Source organism: Papaver somniferum, chromosome 4, assembly GCF_003573695.1.
Source record: "Papaver somniferum cultivar HN1 chromosome 4, ASM357369v1, whole genome shotgun sequence".
Taxonomy (NCBI): domain Eukaryota; kingdom Viridiplantae; phylum Streptophyta; class Magnoliopsida; order Ranunculales; family Papaveraceae; genus Papaver; species Papaver somniferum.
Genome location: NC_039361.1, coordinates 104,698,300 through 104,721,033, shown reverse-complemented (window position 1 = coordinate 104,721,033; position 22,734 = coordinate 104,698,300). Strand labels below are relative to the sequence as shown.

The 22,734-nt window shown below is 40.6% G+C and overlaps 2 protein-coding genes across 2 annotated transcripts; both read right to left on the bottom strand.

Moving 5' to 3' along the window:
• Positions 1-10,221: 10,221 nt before the first annotated feature.
• Positions 10,222-11,472, bottom strand: LOC113272924 (putative ubiquitin-conjugating enzyme E2 38). The gene is made up of 2 exons (XM_026522711.1): positions 10,489-11,472; positions 10,222-10,332 (listed from the first exon to the last, which is right to left on the bottom strand). The coding sequence occupies exons 1-2, from the start codon at positions 11,470-11,472 to the stop codon at positions 10,222-10,224; spliced, it is 1,095 nt and encodes a 364-aa protein (XP_026378496.1).
• A 10,090-nt stretch (positions 11,473-21,562) lies between these two features.
• Positions 21,563-22,607, bottom strand: LOC113272923 (putative ubiquitin-conjugating enzyme E2 38). Its single transcript, XM_026522710.1, has 2 exons — positions 21,675-22,607; positions 21,563-21,580 (listed from the first exon to the last, which is right to left on the bottom strand). The coding sequence occupies exons 1-2, from the start codon at positions 22,605-22,607 to the stop codon at positions 21,563-21,565; spliced, it is 951 nt and encodes a 316-aa protein (XP_026378495.1).
• Positions 22,608-22,734: the final 127 nt, after the last annotated feature.

Genomic DNA, 22,734 nt, shown 5'->3' with positions numbered 1-22,734 from the left:
TTGTAAATCATTTGTAATGTATTATTAAATCTATGTTTAATTCAGAAAAAGCTGACTAGGATGGTAAGAAATACTCTTGGTGAACCTCAGAAACAAGAGGTTCACCAAGAGGACGGCTATCAAAATTTATGCCATGTCACTTGCTTACTAGTTAAAGAGGTTAGGGTTGGAGAAAGAATTTAGGGAAAATGAATGTGGATCCTACATGGATTAAGACTTTTTTCTTCACACACATCCTATTGGAGAAGCTCTTAGAATTGAAAGAAAATTAGTTAAAAACATGACGTGGAGGTGCAACCAGAGGTGTAGATAACACTTTCTTAAACACCTTCATATTTAGTAATTGGTCCCACCTAACTTGTAGTACCTACTGTTGGAGATGAATTTATGCCAAGCGGGGGTCTAAAATCCTATGTGTCACAAAAAATAAATAAATCTACTCTCTATTGGAGATGCTCTTAGGGTTGCAAATGGCTGATTTTTTTTTTGGGTGCAGAGGGTCATCACATAATAATTCATAGAACCCCTTATCTTGATATTTTTTGTAATACCTAATCTACCCTCAATTTGATTAGTGTTAATTAAAATAATTAAGCTAACTAATCAGTATTAATGATTAGATTAGACATGGCTGGCATGGTATGCCATTGACTAGCACATTTATTGAACCATTTAACATGTCTGTATACAATTACCGGGGTACCTCTTTTTGCCATGCTCCACGACAGAGCCCTCGGTATTAACTGGGGTCATCTTTGCACATGTTAGCCGCGCCAAGGCATGCCAACCATGCCAGCCGCACCACCGTGCCAATGGCATAACATGTCATCCACGTCTCCACACCAAGGCATGCCAACCATGCCAGCCGCACCACCTTGCCAATGACATATGATGTCAGCCACGTCTCCGCGCTAAGGCATGCCAACCATGCCAGCCGCACCACCGTGCCAATGGCATACCATGTCAGCCACGTCTCCACGCAAAGGCATGCCAGCCACGTCTCCGCGACAAGGCATGCCAAACCATGCCAGCCGCACCACTGTGCCAATGACATAGCATGCCAGCCACGTCTACGCGCCAAGGCATGCCAGCCGCACAACCGTGCCAATGTCATACCATGCCAGCCACATCTCCGCGCCAAGGCATGCCAATCATGCCAGCCGCGCCACCGTGCCTCCGTGTCGCTCGCTGCCAAACGAAGGGTTGCAACAATCAATGGCCAGCCTTCCTTCTGAGATGCAAATCTTATCCGTCCAAGTTCGCAACCAAACGCGTGGAAAATTTTGGCCCAATGCCAAGCCCTAGTTTTGGCCGCGCCTAAACTATGCCAAAACCCTAATTTTGGCCGCGCCTAAAATTATGCCAAAATCCTGGCTTGGCCACGCCTAAACCGTGCAAAAGCCAGACCCGTCATGCCTCCATGCCGCTGGATGCCAAACGAAGGGTTGCAATAATCAATGGCTACCCTTCCTTCTAAGATGCAAATCTCAGCCATCTAAGTTCGCCACCAAACGCGTGACAACTTCTGGTCCAAAGCCAAAACCACACGGTTTGTACCAAACCCTAATTTTGGCCGCGCCTAAAGCATGCACGAGCATGCCAGCCACGCCTCCATGCTATTGGCTGCCAAACGGAAGGTTGCAACAATCGACGACTACCTTTCCTCTCAAGATGGAAAATCTCGACCGTCGAAGGTCACAACCGAGCCGGCAAGCCTTCCAGGATTAACTTGCCAAACAACAACAACATGCTTCACGCTTTCCACGAAAACAGTCGAGACATCAAAACATGTCACAAACTGGGGGATGCTCATCAGGGTATTGGTCTGACGGTTTACAGCGTGCGGCGTACAATACGCCCGTTACAAGTAAGTGTCATAAGAGTGAGGCGGTTAGTAAATACAAGAAGTAATGGTGAAACGTTTCCTTCATTATGGAAACATCAATTCCAAGCGTTACCCATTACCGTTTTCTTCCATTTACTCAACTGTTTCCAATTCTTACGAGACCAGGGTACGTTTCGTTGCGACTTGTATAAATAGGTCTCACCTATTTCCACCAAAGGACAAGCTTGGTCAGGAATATACAACACTCAGAAATCATCTGTTAGCTTCCACATTGCTAACGTTTCACTTTCTGATACAAGTCGTCAAACAACTACTCTTCCAAAATCAACTATTCTAGTCTCAACACTCTCTTCGCTTCCCTCCCCAAAACCAACCCTTCTCCTTCACTTTGTGACCGAAGAAAGTCTGGAACGACCATTTCTTGGTTTTGGACGGATTTGTGCAGATTGATCTCTCGAATCTATAGTACTCCCGTGCAGTACATTGTTTAGGTTTTAGACTCGTTTCTCACACACACACACGAAATTACCGAAGTCATCAGAAACCTTTTTCACCCTCGAACAATTGGCGACCACAGTGGGAGATTAATCTCTTGGTTACAATATCAATTTCCAATTCCCGGTTTCATTCTTCAACCCATATATCAAGATGGTAGAAGCAAACGACTCAGGGATCAACAAGTCAGTTACCAGACGACTCAGTTACTAGTTATCACACGACAAGGGATGATTGGGGACTTCTAATATGGTGGAAGCAAACGATCCACTCGGGGATCAATGGATCAGTCACCAAACTTCTCAGTTACTAGTTATCACACGACGAGGAATGACTGGGGAGTTATCGCGGCGTCGCCCATAAAAGTATGGCGGACATGCCTATGGCTAGGATTTGCACCAACAATATAAGTGCAAACAGAAAGAAGAAACACTGAGATACATACTTGGAATATGTTCTCCTGCTTTATTTCTACCACTCTGCCGCTAGCACCAAGACATGGAAATAAAGACAATAATACGAGGTAAAGAGGATAGGTGACGCCTTTCATAGGAATAAAATTTTTTGGAGTTCGAATGGAGGAAGGTTTCTCGTTTTGGGCTATACACGGAAAGAGGCAGTCGGACCCGCGCTGGCACAGCTCCATGGCGCCAACAGGACGTGGCCAAGCTAGCGCCAACGATTCACATCCCAGCTAGCACCACGACCGACGCCAACAGGACACTCCCAGCACCAACAATCCACGTCATATCCAACAGCCGTCTCTGCCATTCCATGATCTAGCCAGCGCCATCTTATCCGCTCCACAGCCAACCAGAGCAGCGCTATCCTCACTCTTCGAAACAACGTCATGGCTCCAGCACCCCGTGATCAAAAACGCGCCATCTCTGAACGTTACACCTCCGATCACCAGACCAGAGCCGCTTCCGCCACCCCCAACGTTTCTTCAAGTATGACAGCTCCAACCGTCACCAAAGCTGCTGCTACTCCACCATCAGGACGAGAGACTGGAAGAGTCAGAAGAAACCGACCTCCTTTTACAACTGTTGGTTTGATGGAAAGACAAAAGGTTCTCGTAAGGCTTAGACAGACGTGGCTATAACTCGGAAAGAGATACCTATTTTCCTCAAGACACTAACGGAGCGGCCACCATAAGAATCACGTCAACCCAAGAGGGAGATGACAAGGAATACTTTTAACATACGGCGCATGCACTTCAACATGACGTTCGTTTATAGATGAAGAGGCTTGCATTGCTCTTGAATGCCCAGTAGAATGGAATCAGCAATCCAATTTCATCACACGTAAAGATCAGGAACGACTTCTCCAAAATCGAAGCAAAGAAAATCAGCAACCCTCCTGAGTTCACAAAGATTCTCTTCCCTTCAGGAGCTGCATGACTTCTCCCACAAAATTGTGCAGTCTATAATGAAACATTTATGTGAGATTCCATATTTCTCCAAGGCGCAACGTCATGATGTATTTGCAGCCCTCAGCCGCACTACATCAGGAAAGCAGCAGTCTCCAGTCAGGGAAGCTGTTCCCGAACCCCAACTTCTCCTGGGAAGAACGATTGATAGATGGAACTGGGGACTCCTAACCACTGTTCACCTGAAGGATGTCGAGTTTGACAGAACGCTGAGTGACGCGGTCTCCGGCTTCAACATTGTAACCGTCAAGGCTCTGAGAGTTGCAACGCTCCGCTTCAACGTTCTCTCCAGAAGTGGCTCCGCTTCAACGTCCTCCAGCAGCGGCTCCGCTTCAACGCTCTCTCCAGCATCCGCTCCGCTTCAACTTCCTCCAGCAGCGGCTTCACTTCAATGTTCGTTCCAGCAACCGTTCCGCTTCGACGCTCGCTCCAGCAGCCGCTCCGCTTCAGCGTTCTCTCCATAAGCTGCTTTAGGATCCGAAACCGAAGCTTTTGCTTTTTTCTCCATAAAGTTTCAACGTCCTCTCCAAGAGACGAAGCCGATTCAATGCCTCCTTCTTTCCAAGGATCATGTTGTTGCAGCCACCCCTTCTTTCCAAGGATCGTTTTGTAGCCGCCGCTCTCCGTTGCCGAGGATGGTATCGTAGCCGCCACTCCTTCCTGCCAAGGGTCGTGCTACCACTTCCCCGATGCAAGGATCATGATCGCAACCATCCAATCTTCGTAGTCTTGGCCACCTTTTGATCCATCCCGCCAAGGCTCGTAGTCATGGAAAGTTTACTCGCTTACGCATCCAGCCAATCCTTTTACTTCCATGGATGCCCATACAATTCCAACCAACCTAATTTGTTCCCACGACAACGTAGTCTCTTCTGATTACATCTGCTACCAAGAATTTTTTCCGATCATTTCTTGATACCAGCCAGAGCTTCACCGCAGCAGCAATCGCTACAAAGGTAACCCGTACACCTCCATATTTTAGTTTCACGTGGAAGAAGTAACAAAACCACCAGTACGAATGCATGATGGTGATGTATTTATCATGGTCAACCCACTGACCATACAATATGGAAACATGTAAACCATACTTGGGGACCGAGGATCTACACGGAATCCCTTCACTGTCGAAGCTTAGAAGACACAGTCAACCAAAAGGACATAGCCACAACAAGGTCATCTACTCTTCAAGGGTGAAGCGCAAGAATATCATCACCTCTCTATCTAGAAGACGCCTTCAACACTTTACGAGGACGCGGTGGATCCCAAGCCTGCTCAGAGGAAAACAACTTAAGAAACTAAAGAAAAATGCGACTGGGGACTGCTCATCGCAGTTCATCCCGACGACCATCGAAGACTCATGAGATAACTCCAGAGACGCGGCTGAAACATTTTCTTGAAGAAACAGAGGGATCCACGATAAACAACATAACTCTATCATTCCTACCTCTTCGCTATCCAAAATATTCCGTCCATGTGATATCCTGAGCATCCCAATGTCCCATCCAGAAGAGTACAATAAGCTTGTATCAAATCCCGTGGACATGGATTCAAGGCGATGCAATGAAAGTAGGATACACATGGGGACTACCAGCATGAGACGCTTTCACTCCCCTCAACCTGGTTATTTCTGATTTCAACATCATCACTGCCGAAGTTTTACGAGCCGCAGGAATTTCTCAACATGAAGCCGCACATGTGCATTGAAGACTCCAAAAGAACGCCACAAAGATACGTTCACATATTCGGCCATTGCATCGGATCCGACAGAAATATAACTGGAGACTTCTCACTGCATCCCATTCCATACGATAGTCCAAGATTCAAAAGCTGGTTCGAAGGATGTCTCTTGGAACAAAGTCCTTGAAGACTTGATAGCAGCACATCGGCAACAGAATGTCTCCCAACTCATCTATTTCATCCTTTGGCTTCCGAATATTTCTACCATACAATCATCCACATCATATCATCATCGCGATCAGAAGGTCCAAACACTGAATAACCTAAAGTCAAGAACGGACCGAAAACGCAACCACAATCTCCAAGATTAGCCCTGACATGATCGTTGCCAAGCATATATTTCATCCATCCATCCCAAGAATGCAATGGAGTTTGGTAAATTTTTGAATCCACTGGAGAGACACTGCAGACGAAAGCACAGATCCAGACGATCAACAGAAAACAGAAGAGGGTCGATACCTCTTTTCATGCGGAAGGAGTTTCTAGAGTTTGAACAGAATAAAGATTCTTTCTTTATCCATGAACGGGGATAGATGACTGGGCGCAACTATGCCACTTCGGGTCCGCAACATCCCTCGTGAATTCTTCCTGAGTTTTACTGTCGGACCATTTTCACCTCCTAAACGAGCTCGAAACCTAAATATTCCTGCGAAAGAGATAGGAAATTCTTTTCCGATTGAAATGGAGGGGTGGACCTTCAAAATCCGAGTTCGTATGAGAATTGTACAACGATTTTATTAAGGGGCGCTAATTAGGGTTTCGTCATGCCAAACCCTAATTTAGACAAAGTTTCCATCCTTCCACGGAACTGAAGCAAGTTGCCATCATTTCACGGAACTGAAGCCATCACTCAAGCCAGCGCCAGCGCCAAATTTATGATAGCGGATCCTTTCCAAGCCGACCAATACTGACGGGTCTATTCTAAGCCGACCAATGCCGACGGCTCCATTCCAAGCCGACCTATGCTGACGGCTCCGTTCTAAGCCGACTAATGCTAACGGATCATTCCAAGCCGACCAACGCTAAAGACTCCATTCCAAGCCGAGCAACGCCAACGGCTCACTTCGCGCCAAGCAATGCAAGTGGCTCCCCACCAAGCCAAATTAGCATAAAGCCGCCAATATGGGAATCGCAGAGGTTCCTTGCCTCCGGAAAAGGTTAGCCCGATCTTCCCGACCATCTTTTCATGACTTGCCGTTTCGATTTTGGCCTTGTCTGTCACCATCTTATGCTTACTTCGCAACAATGCCCCTATTCCGAGCTAAGCAGGGGACTTAATGTTGATGGTGGTTTTTAGCTTAGGGTTAAAATCGTAAAACCTTAGTCAGACAGCGACGTCACACTTGATTAATAATGTCGCCACTAGCACATTTATTGAACCATTTAACATGTCTGTATAAAATTACCGGGGTACCTTTTTTTGCCATGCTCCACGACAGAGCCCTCGATATTAACTGTGTCATCTCTGCACATGCCAGCCGCGCCAACGCATGCCAACCATGCCAGCCGCACCACCGTGCCAATTGCATACCATGCCAGACACTTCTCCGCGCCAAGGCATGCCAACCATGCCAGCCGCACCACCGTGGCAATGACATATCATGCCAGCCACGTCTCCGCGCCAACCACGTCGGCCGCACCACCGTGCCAATGGCATACCATGCCAGCCACGTCTCCGCGCCAAGGCATGCCAACCATTCCAACCACACCACCGTGCCAATGGCATAGCATGCCAGCCACGTATCCGCGCCAAGGCGTGCCAACCATGCTAGCTGCACCACCGTGCCAATGGCATACCATGCCAACCATGCCAGCGCACCACCCTTCCAATGGCATACCATGTCAGCCACGTCTCCGCGCCAAGGCATGCCAACCATGCCAGTGCACCACCGTGCCAACGGCATAACATTCCATCCACGTCTCCGCGCCAAGGCATGCCAACCATGCCAGCCGCACCACCGTGCCAATGGCATACCATGCCATCCACGTCTCCGCGCCAAGGCATGCCAAGCATGCCAGCCACGTCTCCGCGCCAATGGCATATCATGCCAGCCACGTCTCCGCGCCAATGGCATATCATGCCAGCCACGTCTCCGCGCCAAGGCATGCCAATCATGCCAAATCCATATCGGTCATGCCTCCATGCCGCTGGCTGCCAAATGAAGGGTTGCAACAATCAATGGTCACCCTTCCTTCTGGGATACAAATCTCAGCCGTCCAAGTTCGCCACCAAACGCGTGGGAACTTTTGGTCCAATGCCAAGCCCTAATTTTGTCCGCGCCTAAAACTATGCCAAAATCCTTCTGGCTTGGCCGCGCCTAAACCATGCCAAAGCCAGACCGGTCATGCCTCCATGCCGCTGGCCTCCAAACGAAGGGTTGCAACAATCAATGGCCACCCTTCCTTCTGAGATGCAAATATCAGCCGTCCAAGTTCGCCACCAAACGCGTGGCAACTTCTGGCCCAATGCCAAAACTACACGTTTTGTACCAAATCCTAATTTTGGTCGCGCCTAAAGCATGCACGAGCATGCCAGCCACGCCTCCATGCCACTGGCTTCCAAACGGAATATTGCAACAATCAACGACTACCTTTCCTCTCAAGATGCAAAATCTCGACCGTCGAAGGTCACAATCGAGCCGGCAAGCCTCCCAAGCTTAACTTTCCAAACAGCAGCAACATGCTTCACGTTTTCCACGAAAACACTCGAGACATCAAAACATGTCACAAACTGGGGGATGCTCATCAGGGTATTTTTCTGGCGGTTTAAAACGTGCGGCGTACACTACGCCCGTTACAAGAAAGTGTCATAAGAGTGAGGCGGTTAGTAAACACAAGAAGTAATGGTGAAACGTTTCCTTCATCATGGAAACATCAATTCCAGGCGTTACCCATTACCGCTTTCTTCCATTTACTCAACCGTTTCCAATTCTTACGAGACCAGGGCACGTTCCGTTGCGACTTGTATAAATAGGTCTCACATATTTCCACCAAAGGACAAGCTTGGTCAGGAATATACAACACTCAGAAATCATCTGTTAACTTCCACATTGCTAACGTTTCACTTTCTGATACAAGTCGTCAAACAACTACTCTTCCAAAATCAACTATTCTGGTCTCAACACTCTCTTCGCTTCCCTCCCAAAACCAACCCTTCTCCTTCACTTTGTGACCGAAGCAAGTCTGGAACGACCATTTCTTGGTTTTGGCCGGATTTGTACAGATTGATCTCTCGAATTTAAAGTACTCCCGTGCAGTATATTGTTTAGGGTTTAGACTCGTTTCTCACCCACAGACACGAAATTACCGAAATCAGCAGAAATCGTTTTCACCCTCAAACAACTAATTAAATGATTAATTTTTAAACAATTAAACTTGATTTTATGAATTTTTCGAAGAAGGCGAAGAATGATTTTGGTGAAATTTTTTTGAAAAACTTTGAAGAAAAATGATAAACCCTTCGTCGCAATACTTAGGAAAGCCTTATAATCAACTCCCGATAGCATTAGGTATTGTTAAGAATTCAGAAAATCGGATCCGGTTAAAGATTTGGGAGTCGAGACCTAGTAATGAGAAACTGGGCCGTAAGGACCCTGTTAAGAGATACTCCCTCCGTTTCTGGAAAAAAGATACTTTCACTTCTCCAGTTTGGTCTATTTTTAGACTAAAATGAAAAAATGAAAGTATTTCTTTTCTAAAAACAGAGAGAGCAGTTTTAAGTTGGTTCTTGGTTACAACTTCTAATCACTAAGAGCATCTCCAGCAGTGGGTGCTACTATTCCCAGCGGCTTAGGCGCTTCTTTTCTTGTATTTTTTTTCAACAATTCAATGAAACAAACCTTTTTTACTTCAACAATTCAATGAAACAAACCTTTTTTACTTCAGAAAAAAGAAGAAAAAAATCTATACTTGACGACAAAAGTAGTTGACACTGATCAATTATTTTGGTAAGATAATATCAGAATCTTACATGATCCCTATATTCAGTTACTAGGTGGGTGCTGCACATACTAAATAGTTCTTGTGTATTTCTTACTGAAGAAATGGATCAGAGGTTCAAATCTTGTCAAGTTTGGGCTTCTAAATGTTTTCAAAACTTATATCAAAATCACCCAAATATTAAGTATGTAATTCAATTCCAATTCAAAATGATAAGATGTAAAACAAACAGCAAAAAGATATCGAATCCAAATGAACTACAAAGCCAAATTCTAGCACGGTAAGATTTATCTAGTACCCAAAATAATTGATGCAGCTAAGAGCACTATAAAAAGCACAACTACAAGTTCGCAGATGCAACAACCCACATTTTGACGACTTACATTCTTACGCATATTCTTAGTGGCTAGTAATTCGATACTCTCCAAAGACGAACCATTTTTTATGAACAAATCCACAAGCCTCGGATATAAAAACCATTCTTCCACTGCCGGCTAAGATGATTTTACTTCTTCTTATGCTCATTAACGTAAACGAATAAAGTATACTACTAGTGTACTTCTATTAATTTGGATCAGAAAGGAGAGGGTATAGAAGACTTACACCACCCTACACCAAAGTACAAAAGAGAAAAGGAGCCAAACCCACATACAGGAGAAGCTCAAACAAGAAACAAGCCAAGAAAATACAACCAGATCAAACTACATCTCAAAGAAAGTTGAGTGCCAATCGTTCATAACATCTGCTGAAGAGATAAGCTCGAAATCTTGGACTGCTAAGGACCAAGAGTGAAGCCAGTAGATTGCCTCATTTGATAAAAAAGCAAAACCTTTGAAGTATTAACATTAGAAATATCCCTACTTGAAGACAAAATTCGTCTACAGCACTAACCAAAAAGATATCTAATCCAAATAAACTATAAAGCGGAATTCCAGCGAGGTAAAACTTAATTAGTACCCAAAATAAGTAATAGAAATCCGAGCACTAGAAAAAGCACAACTACGAGTCCGCAGATGCAAAAACGCGCATTCTGGCGACTTACATTCTCACGCATATTCTTACTAGTGTCTAGTAATTCAACACTCTCCAAAGACGAACCATTGTTTACGAACGAATCCACAAGCTTCGGATATAAAAACCCTGCTGCTACCTTAAATGTGAACGAAGTCAAGGATGTAGTAGTCTCTGTCGCAGCAGTGATAATCGTAGTAGTCTCTTTCGCGGCAGTGATAATAATAGGATCACCGATTTTAGCTTGGCCATTAATATAAGCATTGCAAGCAACCAAAATATTACTAGTGCGATCTCGAAAATGTTGACTTACAAACTCCTCGAAAGACTTTGGTGGTTTATTAAGAATAGACATCATTGTCTTGCAACTCATGATAAATACATCTTCATTATAATGCAAAGATTTGTTCTTAAACGTTGGATCAATAGAATTAGAATAACTTCCATAACCAGGTTCATTGAAGTAGGGTTTGTCATTGAGAACTAGACCTTGAATAGATACTAAAACTTGTAGTATAGTTGATTCAGTTGGATTCCATTTTTGGTTCGGACGACCATACCAAGTATTTAGAAGACTTAAACAAACAGAACCATTTGCATATAAGTTAGGATTTAGTCTATGCCCGAAAGAACGATAGTAAACTTTTGGTGGTGATGCAGGGTAATTGGAAGGGACTTGAATATCAAAAAAGAATAAACCGTCATGGTAAGGCGTACCTGCTGGCCCTATGATCACTGCTCGTAAAAGATCAAGTCTTCCTTCGTAAACCCTAACAAAGATCGACTCAGGTAGATTTTTTTCCAGAATTCTCCACTCTTTCATAATATGCTTAGTGCTTGATGGTGACAGAGATTGAGATGGCGAGACATAGTGATGGTCACGAATGGAGTTGACTTCAATGGTTGCGATGATATCAAATTGCTGGAATCCTCTTGTCGGAGTTTGATTACTTTCTTGTTGTTCTTGTGATCCTCCTTCAATTTTTATCTCGGTTAGTTCTATATCCATATCCATGTTATTTGGCGAACCCTAGTAACAGTATTTTGAAAATAAAAACAAAAGTGTTTTGAATATATATATGGTAAGTGTATCAAATTAAAAGAAACAAAAACAAACCACATCAAAATATGTAATATACAGGGTAAGCGTATCAAAGCTCCAAAAAAGTGCAAGATTTTTTAGGTTTTTCCTATTTCCTACCCCTACTTTTCCTATTTCCCATCTCATTCACAATTTCTAAAACTAATTTACTTTTCAATTCTGTTTTTTCTCCTGTGTACCACCTAAAAAGTCAAATTAAGCATGACCTTTACTATTACCATTTTTATTTTTCCTTCTTCTCCGTTAGTCTCCCATTTTTATTAAATAAAACCATTAAAACCCATCAGTTAGAAACCCTAGGTGAGATTTCTATTCAATTATTATAAATATCTACTCTTTTCTTATTTAATTCCTTAAGACTAGGCGAATTAATCCTTGATTAATAGGTAAATCAAGATCATGGAAGATTCCATTAATGAAAATCTAGGGGAAAAAATCCAAACACTAGATGAATCAAAAAGATTATGCTAGTTCTGTTGAAAACCCGTTAAGTGAAGAGGAGGTTAGTTAATTAGTTACATGATCGGTAACCATTGTTCAATCAGTAATTTTGTATATTATCTTTTTCAGTAATTTTTTTTTTTAAATTTCTTATGAACTGGTGGGTAATTTTTCTTTTTCTTGTACAGTTATTCTCCGATCATCTAGAATCGACCAAAGAAACTATTGGTGTTGAAGAGAAAGAGGATGAAGTCGTTTTAGATGTCGTCCAATGTAGTTACGAGGAACCAATTAATGTTGTTGGTTTTGACTCCACTAAGTACTTCACCACAAATAAGGTATTGTATGTTATTTCTTCACTCTTCAGAGTGATACCTCAAAAGAAAAACATTTTGTATTGATATTGATATTGATGTATGTTTCGTTTGTTGTGTAGACATTTAGTTCAAAAAAAAAGTTAGAGTGCGGTGTCGCGAGATTGGTAGTCAATACAACATAGTTGTTGTGATTAAAAAAGGGATGAATAAGAATGAGAATCATGGTGGAAAGGGTTCCGCCATTGTACTTGGATGCGAGAGAGGTGGGAAATACAGAAAACGTAACTGTACAGTGAGTCCTTCTAAATGTAGGAAAGGAACTGCAACAAAAAAATGTGGATGTCCTTTTAAGTTGCGGTCGACTTGTGTAGATGCTTCGAAATGGAATTTGATTGTCAAAGATGGAAACCATAACCATGCTCCAGCAGATACACTTTTGGGCATTCGTTCGCCGGTAGACTCTCAGATGAAGAAAAACAATTTGTTATAAAATTCCACGAACACGGTATGCCACCAAGACAAATTCTCATTGCTTTAAGGGAAAATTTTAAAAAGAACGCTTCAACTTTGAAGACCATTGACAACTGCATACAAAAACATAGGGTATCCGAAAGAGGGGGTAGAACAAGAATGCAACTGCTTCATGAGAAGAAGAAGAAGAAGAAGAAGAAGAAGAAGAATAAGACTTTTTTGCTGAAGACAAACTTGTGGATGATGAAGATGTGTGGCAACTACAGAGGTGGGGTGAACCTCGACCAAAATCGTGGAATTTACCAAATCCAAGTTATGCATCACAACTGCCAGAAGCTATGCAATTTTACATAGAAGGAACTCGTTATGTGCTTTCAGGTGGTCATTGTGGCTTCCATAGCATTGATTTCCAACTAGGCCTTGCCTGTAGAGATGATTTCCGACATATTTGTAACAATATGCATGCAGAAGTTTCTAATCACATGACGTTTTATGAGAAAGTCTTGTACTCTGAGGAAAGGTTGAACAACATGCTCAAAAGATTAAGGTTTGAAGATGGAGATGAAATAGACGTCAGTAAATGGTTTAAAATGCCGGAATATGGTCTTGTAGCGTCTCAAACATTCTGTGTTGTTCTTGTTTGGCTTTCAAAAGAAATGTGTGCAACCTTCTTCCCTTCGAGGCATGGTCCAATCAAAGGTAAGATACATAGAGTTATAGTGATGGCTTTTGTTGGAGGAACTATTTTGTTCCAATGAAGTTAAAGTTAGGGGCTCCTATACCACCTCCCTGCAACATGTGGATTCAGAATGCATAAGAAGATGCCAAGGTCTGGCCAAAAAAATATGAGGATAAGATGAAGATATTCAAAAAAAGGATGAACTTTAAAGAGCCACAACCTGAAAAACCAGTAATCATTCACTAATTTTTGGTGTAGTTTTCCTTGCATTTTAGTTTTTGTTTTGATTCTCCTGGAAACACTTTAGGTTTGGTGTAATTTTCTGATTCTTTTTGTCATTTTGGTTTTGATTCTCCTGACAAATTCCGGTCCAGACCTTATCTTTCCATCTCATTTCCTTGATTGTTACACATTTTTATCTTTATCAGTGGTGGAAAATTTGTTACACATTTTTATCTTTACCAGTGGTGGAAAAGTTTCTGACATTTTCTGGCAACGACAGTTGCACATTTCTATTTTCCAATAGTCGACGACAGATACATTGAGTTAAACAAGAATAAACGAGTTTGTACATGTTTCTGTTGCAAGAACAAACGAGTTTTTATTGAATGTATACTATGTTATTACGGGAACTCACGAGTTTTAAGTGAATGTGAACCTGTTGTTACAAACTCGTTTTTGTTACACATTTTGATGACAAGTACATTGAATTACATCTTTCTCCCAAACTAGGCTTGATCAGCTCCAAAATATCTTTTGCATTAACATGGTCTTTGATCCCGACACTAGAGTCCGCAACACACAAGTAGCTGCTTCTTCCGGCCTCAATTTTTGATGCAACTCATCCTGACAGCAAAATCCAGAAATCACCAATGTAAAATGTCATCAAATTTATATGTGTAATACTAGAAAACAGAAAGACTCGGAAAACTTTGCTTTAGAGTACGGTTATTGACTGATGCGCATATAAGAAAAAATCAAAAACAAAGTACTACTCAAGTTTCTTTTCATTATTGCTCCTGTATTACTAAGTGACTTAACCAGAGTGAACGATAGTGTGCGATGCAGTAATACTGTATATGCCTATTGTGACGTAACCAGGATTTTTAAATGCTACCAAGACAGAAAATCCCATATGAAAGTATACAATACATCATGAATTATTTCCAAGATCGCTGTCATACTCCAGCACAGTCATCTAAACCCGAAAGGATATCCACATCCTTAAAAATTTGTCACCGGTAAACATACTAACATATGATGAATGATGATAATGTTAATATATACAGTACCCAATTATTTCTAGATAGAGAATCCGAGTAGTTGGCCAGGACCTAATGAGCAAACTGAAAACAACAACTTATACCAAACCCAAGATATCTCTGGTTACCGTTATATACTCTAGAGAGGGATGTGATTCCAGTGGTATCAACAAAATCGAATCGTAATTACACGAATTTCTACATACAATACAAAACATTACGATTAGGTTCAGTTTTTACCACTTTTAGGTTTTGATTTTCTGTAACATTCCCTACTTTCTTTGGTGGATCGTGGAGGCGTCTGTTGATACGAAACCTGCGAAAAATTAAAGAAAAGGTGATTGAAGGTGGTGGTGGATTGTGGAGGTGGAGAAGAAGACGTAGGGTCGGTGGTGGAGAAAGAGAAGTTATCTGTAAATTGGGTTTTCTTTTCGGTCGTTGGGGCATTTTACCGATGTGTACATAAAAAATCAAAGAGATGATAATTAGGATATATGACAATTCCCATGGGTGGTACATATGATTATTGGGAATGAGAATTTATGTGTATGGGAAATAGGAAAAGTAGGAGTAGGAAATAGGAAAAACCATTTTTTATTGGTTAAAATTTAGGGGAAAAAATCCGTTTAATATTGTCTCAAATAGGCTTGCCAAGGACTTCTACTCGGATTCATAAAATAACTTGAAGGGGTTTTTGAGTTTTACCCCCTAAACAAATTTGTAATGTAGTTTTCCCCCCTAATTTACTAATATTAGTAGCTTGCCCCCCTAAATTTTGATTTCTGTCAAAATTATCCTTACACTGTCTGTGCGAGTTGTTAGTGTGCGTATCAAATCCTGAAGTACCCATTTTACCCTCATGTGTCACTATATGTGCCGTGACTTTTAAAGAAATTTAAATAACCCCTCTACATGTTTGATTAATATCAACGATCTATGGTATGGGGCCATGGGCAGTTGCATTTGTTCCCAGATTTGGCCGTTATTCAATGACCATCTTCTCCAATTCATACCGTAAAAGCTTCCAAAATGGAGGAAATCACACATGCCCATTTTTGATTAAAACGCATGAGCCCCTTATTGAAGCCGATTTTTATAATAATTTAGCATGAATTGTATAGCGTGTTTTCAAAATCTTAGTTTTATTTGTATCCTTCATGATTGCTTACGGACTGTTCTAAACTTCTAATGGATGATCGAATATTTGGAAATTTGGTAGTTGAGGAGGTATCTTGAACATATCTTCCCTCCGATAGTGGTTATCATTCAAATATGCCGAGTGAAAATATGATATCATAAGAATTAAATAATCTCATGTATAGTGTATTTTAATTTGTAATTATGATGGAGCAAGCTCAATTAACTTGACTTGAACGTTTGCTGTAAGTCTTGTATTGGATTGTGATTCTTCTTCGAAGACTAAGAACCAAACATTATTCTTTACAAGAGGCTATGTTCACGTAGGACCTAAACCAATTGTGAGCCATAACTCTGTTACAATAATTCCGATGGCTAGAAGACGTCACATGTAAGGGTAAGATGGGTATTTCATAGAATAATTCGCACGCAAACAAGTCACACACATTTTCTAAGGATATTTTTGGCAGAAATTAAATTTTAGGGGTAAGTTGCTACTATTATCAAGTTAGGGGGTAAAGCTACATCACTAATTGGTTTAGGGGGGAAAACTTAAAAACCCCTAACTTGAATATTGACTGTCTTTGAACGTTTCGGTTTTTAAGACTGGTCTGCATACGGAAATGGATAGAATACACACCGCGTATTCTCATGAAGTCTTGAGGCGTACGTCCCATATGGCTATACATTTTGGATACTTTTATATGACTGGGACGGTCTATCTTTCCACAATTATTTTTATTACTTTAGTGCAAGGAGGATACACCTCGCTAATGGGGTACGAATTTAATTGGGAGTGTATACATGTTGGAATTTTTGAATAGAAATATGAATAGGTATGTTAACTCACTTGAGTCTTTTCAACATTAGTGTCTTATTCCAAGGGAGGTGACTCTCCACTAAGTTTGTGACTTTTCATGAAAGGACTTCTCCAAGAGTCACCTCTAAACCTATATAAACCCCACTCATTCTCCATTGCAAGTATGTTTTTTAGAGTCATAAAACAAGTACTAGAAATTTAAGAGTTTGCATGTGTCTTCAAGAGTTAAAGAAGAGTTTGTGATACATCCATTCGCGTTCGTTGTTCGGTGTTATCGAAGTGCTGCGAAAAACATCGAGGTATTGTTGAATGTTGGAGACATGTGCTACTAAATCTGTAACGACATTATATACAGGGCATCAAATGTCTTAAGCAAAGAGATTACTCGCCTCAATACACCCAAATAAGTTTGTTTAAGTTTGTGATTGATCATCTTTTTCTATCCTTCTTTTCTTGTTTCGTTGTTGGTATTACGAAACGTGATACATAGATGAAAACCGTGTAACAAAGAGTTATAACGGATCGGTGAATAATACATGATTTGTATTATTGGAGAATCAGTAAAGAAAATAATTATCCAACATATAAGACAAAAAGTTGACAAACAGTGGATCACCTAGAAAAAGTTGGCTGATATAAAGAGAAGCGGGAGAAACAAAAATTTCAGTATTGAGAACAGAGATATGGAAAGTTCAGTACTATACCAACTAACAACTCAAAGTATATATAGAGATCAAAACTCGTTCATTGGCAAGCAGGAAGTTCACGATCCCAAAGAATGTCTGGTTGCAATCAGACTAAAACTAGGAATTGCATATGTAGCGCCAAAGTTTGGCATAATGATGAACATCAGCTGAAAGAAGAGGACTTTTTTTTTAGCGAAGTAGTTGACACTAATTTTTATCGTGCATAGCATATAAGTATCCCAACAAGGAAACAAAGTTACAACTAGCACTAAGTTACTAATGTAAAGTGAAACTTCTACTTGTAATAATAATGTAAAATTCAATCAAAAACACCATGAGATAGAATTACTAACCTTTCTATTTAAGCTTCTCCTACCCTTAGAATAAGGAAGAAACAAAAATCAAAGTTCTTCTCTATAATACTTACAACTTCTACCCAAAATTAATTGGAAGCTACAAGTTTATTGAGGCATCTCCTCACATCAACTCAAATATAAAGATTGAAGGAAAATGAAAACAAGGGTTCTAACCAAGTCTCTCTTAAAACAAAACATGAGGGGAGTAGAGCTAGGGTTTGAAAACATATAGTAAAGGTGAAGGATAAACAAGAAATAAAGCCAAAGAAAGGGGCAAAAGAGAGAAAGATGTTAGAAAGGGTATAAGTGGAACACCACTATGCATCATCCTCCCGTACATAAGAGAAATTCGCCCTCGAATTGTCAATATCGGCTTCCATACCGTTGTCACCCCAATATGGAACCAAATGCTACACGTTGAACATATCGGGTGTGCGAATGGAGCTTGGTAAGTTGAGGCGATAGGCATTGTTGTTAATATTTTCTTCAATTGGAAATGGTCCAATCTTCTTTGCCTTGAGCTTGTTGTATTCACCTACGGGGAAACGGTCTTTAGTAAGAACTACATAAACAAGATCTCCTACTTTAAACTCAACCACACGGCACCTTTGATCAACCTTGTTCTTTTATTTTCTTGATGAAGCTTCTAAATGCTTTCGGGTACTTTCACGTATAAGGTGGAGTTGCGAAACAAAGTCTTCCGCCTTAGCATTTTTCTTTTTCAAATCCGGTACTATTGACAAGTCAAGTGGTACTCTTGGATTGAACCCGTACACTACCATGAATGGTTAATACCCACTACTCCGGTTCACCGCATGGTTGTAAGCAAATTTCGCCTTACCAAAACTTGGTCCCATGTCTTCGAATTCTCCTCAACCAAGAAACAGAGAAGATTACCTAGGGAACGATTTACCACTTCGGTTTGTCCATCCGTTTGAGGGTGATAAGCGGTGCTAAAACTTAAATTGGTCTTGATCAACTTCCATAAGGTACGCCAAAAGTATCCCACAAAACGACTATCTCTATCTGAGACGATGGAAGAAGAAATACCATGTAAACGGTTAATCTTTTTGAAAAAGAGCTGAGCTAATATGGCAATTGTAACTCGTTTAGGACAGATGACCGTCCATTTCAACAATTCTAGAGTCTTTATATATGCTGACGTGGTGTAGTATCTAGTACAACAGCCTTGCATAAGGCCGGTTCCTATGGAGGATGGCTAAACCCTCCATTTGCCATGCCAGCTGGCCTGGAAACTGGCCGTGCCACTATGGGAGAAAAGGTAAGCGGTCGAGTCTCAACCGTTCGGTGGATTTGAAACCTCCAACGGCTCTTTCTCCACCGCTATAAAAGGGGGGTAAAATCACACAAAAATGACACCAAATTTTTTACACAATTTTTTTTTATCTATATCTTTCTTTATCTTTTAAAATGGCAAAGTTTGAATCCCAACTTGACTTGGCTACCCAGCTTGATTTTTCTGGAGTGGTGCTTGAATCCGCCCTTAGTAAGATATGTGAAGGTTATAAAGAAATAGGTAAAAATAAAAGAAGTCTACAAGTTTTGGATATTAACCAAATCAAACCTCCAACTAAGAAAATACAAAGAAATGCTCAAGGGAAGGAAATTTTGAAAGCAAAGAAGATAAACAAGGGAAACTCCGTTCATGAGCGCATTGATTGGAAGTTTGGTGAAATGAAGAAGATAAACAAGAAGAAGAACATTGTCCCAAATTTTTACTTTTAAAGTCTTTATTGTAAGTTATGTCATTATCTAGATGAATGAAAGAGGCACTAATGTAAATTAAAATTCTAAACTTTTAATGAAAAATGCACTAGTTTTATATTAATAATATCTTAAAATTAAAATTTGATACAAATGATAGTTGCATCATACAAATGAAAGATGCATCATATTTGGGCAGTTACTCTAAACTGATCATATTTGGGCAACACCCTCAAGATAAGATAACAACCATCAAATTGAAATTTTTTCCCAACTCTGTTACGCCATTCGAGCCGACACATTTGCTCCACATCAAATGCGTTTGGTCATTTTGTCGGTTTCGATAGCCTTCAGCTAGTCCAGCATCCCACAACTTCACATCCTTGTTGATTATTCTGAAGTGATGAAACAATCCGTCTGCATTTCAATTATTGATGTTCAATGTTTCTTCTTGAAATCTCTGAAATGCGACTCCATACAACCTCTTGATGTTGATATTGTCCACCATCGGCCATATCTTGCATGACAAAAACATAGTGCCTGCAAATGGATTCATTTTCAGATATGCTAAATTTGCGAGCTCGAACTCGAACTGACATATTGGATTTGTGGAGTGAAAGAATGGAGATTGAAGAAATGGTGTGAGTTGAAATGAAATTTGATATTGTATTTATAGGTTGATGAAATGATGACCGCTGGATGAGATGATACGAGCGGTCTAGTCTAGACCGCTGGCGGTAGACATTACACCTATCGGTGTTCGCTACACCGAGCAGATGAGACTCGACCGCTCGGTTGAAACTTTACCTGGCCTGGCTAAGCCATACCAATTTGCTAGTCTCCCAGCTCCATAATGGGTGCATAAATGACAAACACGAATGACCAAACTGAGAGTGAGCAACATAGACAAAGATGGATTTGTGAATGAGAAGTACAAGTTCCCTATCTTCATAGGAATGAGCGGAATAATGGTAAATTGCTCAAGTGGGATGTGTACCATTCAGACTTTGCATTTTCTCAATTTAAAAATGGGATAACATGCTCGATAAGGCATGAGTTCTAGTATCATAAGTGTTTCCTCGTAGGAACGCCCACGAATCTGATCGATCACTCTTCGTGCTTTGTGAGCAGACATACATATATGTTGACCTAAAGCGGATACTTCCACATCTGGGTCCCTCTTTATCATAAGGTTAACCTCCCACCAATGAACGACGAGCACCCATATTCACTTTATTTTATTAACATTAACGACGAGATTTACCCATAGGAACTGGTCTAAGTCCCATCGAATGTCCCACCAGATAATTGGGAAATTCGATCAACATAGTAGTGGAGAAGAGCATTGTTCGATTTCAAATAGAAGATAATTGATGAGTTTTTTTTTTTTTTTTGGTTTTGACACATTTCATTGATGAGCTTACTGTAGATGAAGTCAATTTGAGGGAATAACTGGGAACGGTGGGCTACGTGAACATTGTTGTTTATTTCAGCTGTCTATCTTCCAGCCTGATATTCTAGGCTAGCGAACATAATATGTTCTGAAAATTAGAATATAGTATATAGTATATACAGCTTAAGAAATGTGCATGATCTGTTGCCATTTCAATAGAACTGAAAATTGAAACTCCCATAGGCATCTTATATTTAGAGGAAAGTTATGGTTTATTGGCTGAACTGTCTTGCCAGAATTCTCCTTACTACTTAGCCTTAGATTGGCAGACGCAGAATTCAACAAGGATTTTCACAATCAAAACTACAAAAAAATAATAAAAAATGATGTATGATAGTGAAGCACCCATTACTTTGATCCTGATTCATACAAGATGAATCTACTGTTGCCGTTAATGCCCATCACCATATTATACGGCATACTAGCTAATATTATAATATCATCCCACTGCTTATGATGAAAGTTGTGGTTTTTGAAGAACTATGTTAGTACATCTTTTTAAAAAGAAATTGAAAGTAAATATTGGAATCAAATATGCATTTTAGGAATATTGTATCCTTCTCACTACAGAGTTTTCCAGCATAATCAGGCAAATTTTATAAGCACCGATCTTTAACAATTATATATCAAAAAGAAAACCACAAATATTGATCATATTATTCAATTCGACTCCACTGTTGCAAAAATAATAATAATTAAACACAGCGAAAGGACCAATACGCAAAGCCAATCCGAAATAAGTTCGCAGTTTTTATGGCAACGACTCACGTCCTTGGGCATATTCTTACTAGTTTCTAGTAATTCAATATTTTCCAAAGACGAACCATTCTTTATAAACGACTCCACAAGCCTTGGATATAGAATGCTGGCCGCTTCCTTAAACGTAGATGAAGTTAAGGACTTAGTCTTTGTCGCAGCAGTGATAATGATAGGATCACCAATTTCAGCTTGGCCATTAATATAAGCATTGCAAGCAACCAAAATACCACCAGCGTGGTTGAGAAAATGTTGACTTACAAACTCCTCGAAGGACCTCGGTGGGCTATTCAGTATAGACACCATCGACTTACAACTCATGATAAATACATCTTCATTGTAACGCAAAGAACTTTTTTTAAATAGACTAGAATTGGAGAAACTTCCAAAACCAGGTTCATTGAAAAAGGGTTTGGCATTGAGAACTAGACATTGAATGGATACTAAAACTTGTAAAATAGTTGATTGAGATGGATTCCATTTTTGGTGCTTATCACCATTCCAAGTATTTAGTAGACTTAAACAAACATAACCATTTGCATATAAGTTGGGATTTAGGCTATGCCCCAAAGAACGATAGTAAACTTTTGGTGGTGATGCAGGGTAATTGGAAGGAACTTGAATATCAAAAAAGAACAAACCGTCATGGTACGGCGTACCTTCTGGTCCTATGATCACTGCTCGTAAGAGATCGACTCTTTTTTCGTAGACCCTAATAAAGATGGAGTCGGGTAGATTTCTTTCCAGAATTCTCCACTCTTTCAGAATATGCTTAGTGCTTGATGGTGACAGAGATATAGATGGAGAAACATAGTGATGATCTCGAATGGAGTTGAGTTCATTGGTTGAGATGATATCAAATTGCTTGAACTCTTTTGCCGTAGTCTGATAACGTTCTTGTTGTGATCCTCCTTCAATTTTTATCTCGGTTAGTTCTGCAGCCATATGTACTTGCTGCCGAACCCTAGTAACAGTGTTTTCTTTTTCCAAATTTTTTAAAAAGAAAAAGTGTTTTACATCAATATATATAACATAAGTGTATCTAACTGTATCTAAAACTCCAAAAAAGTGC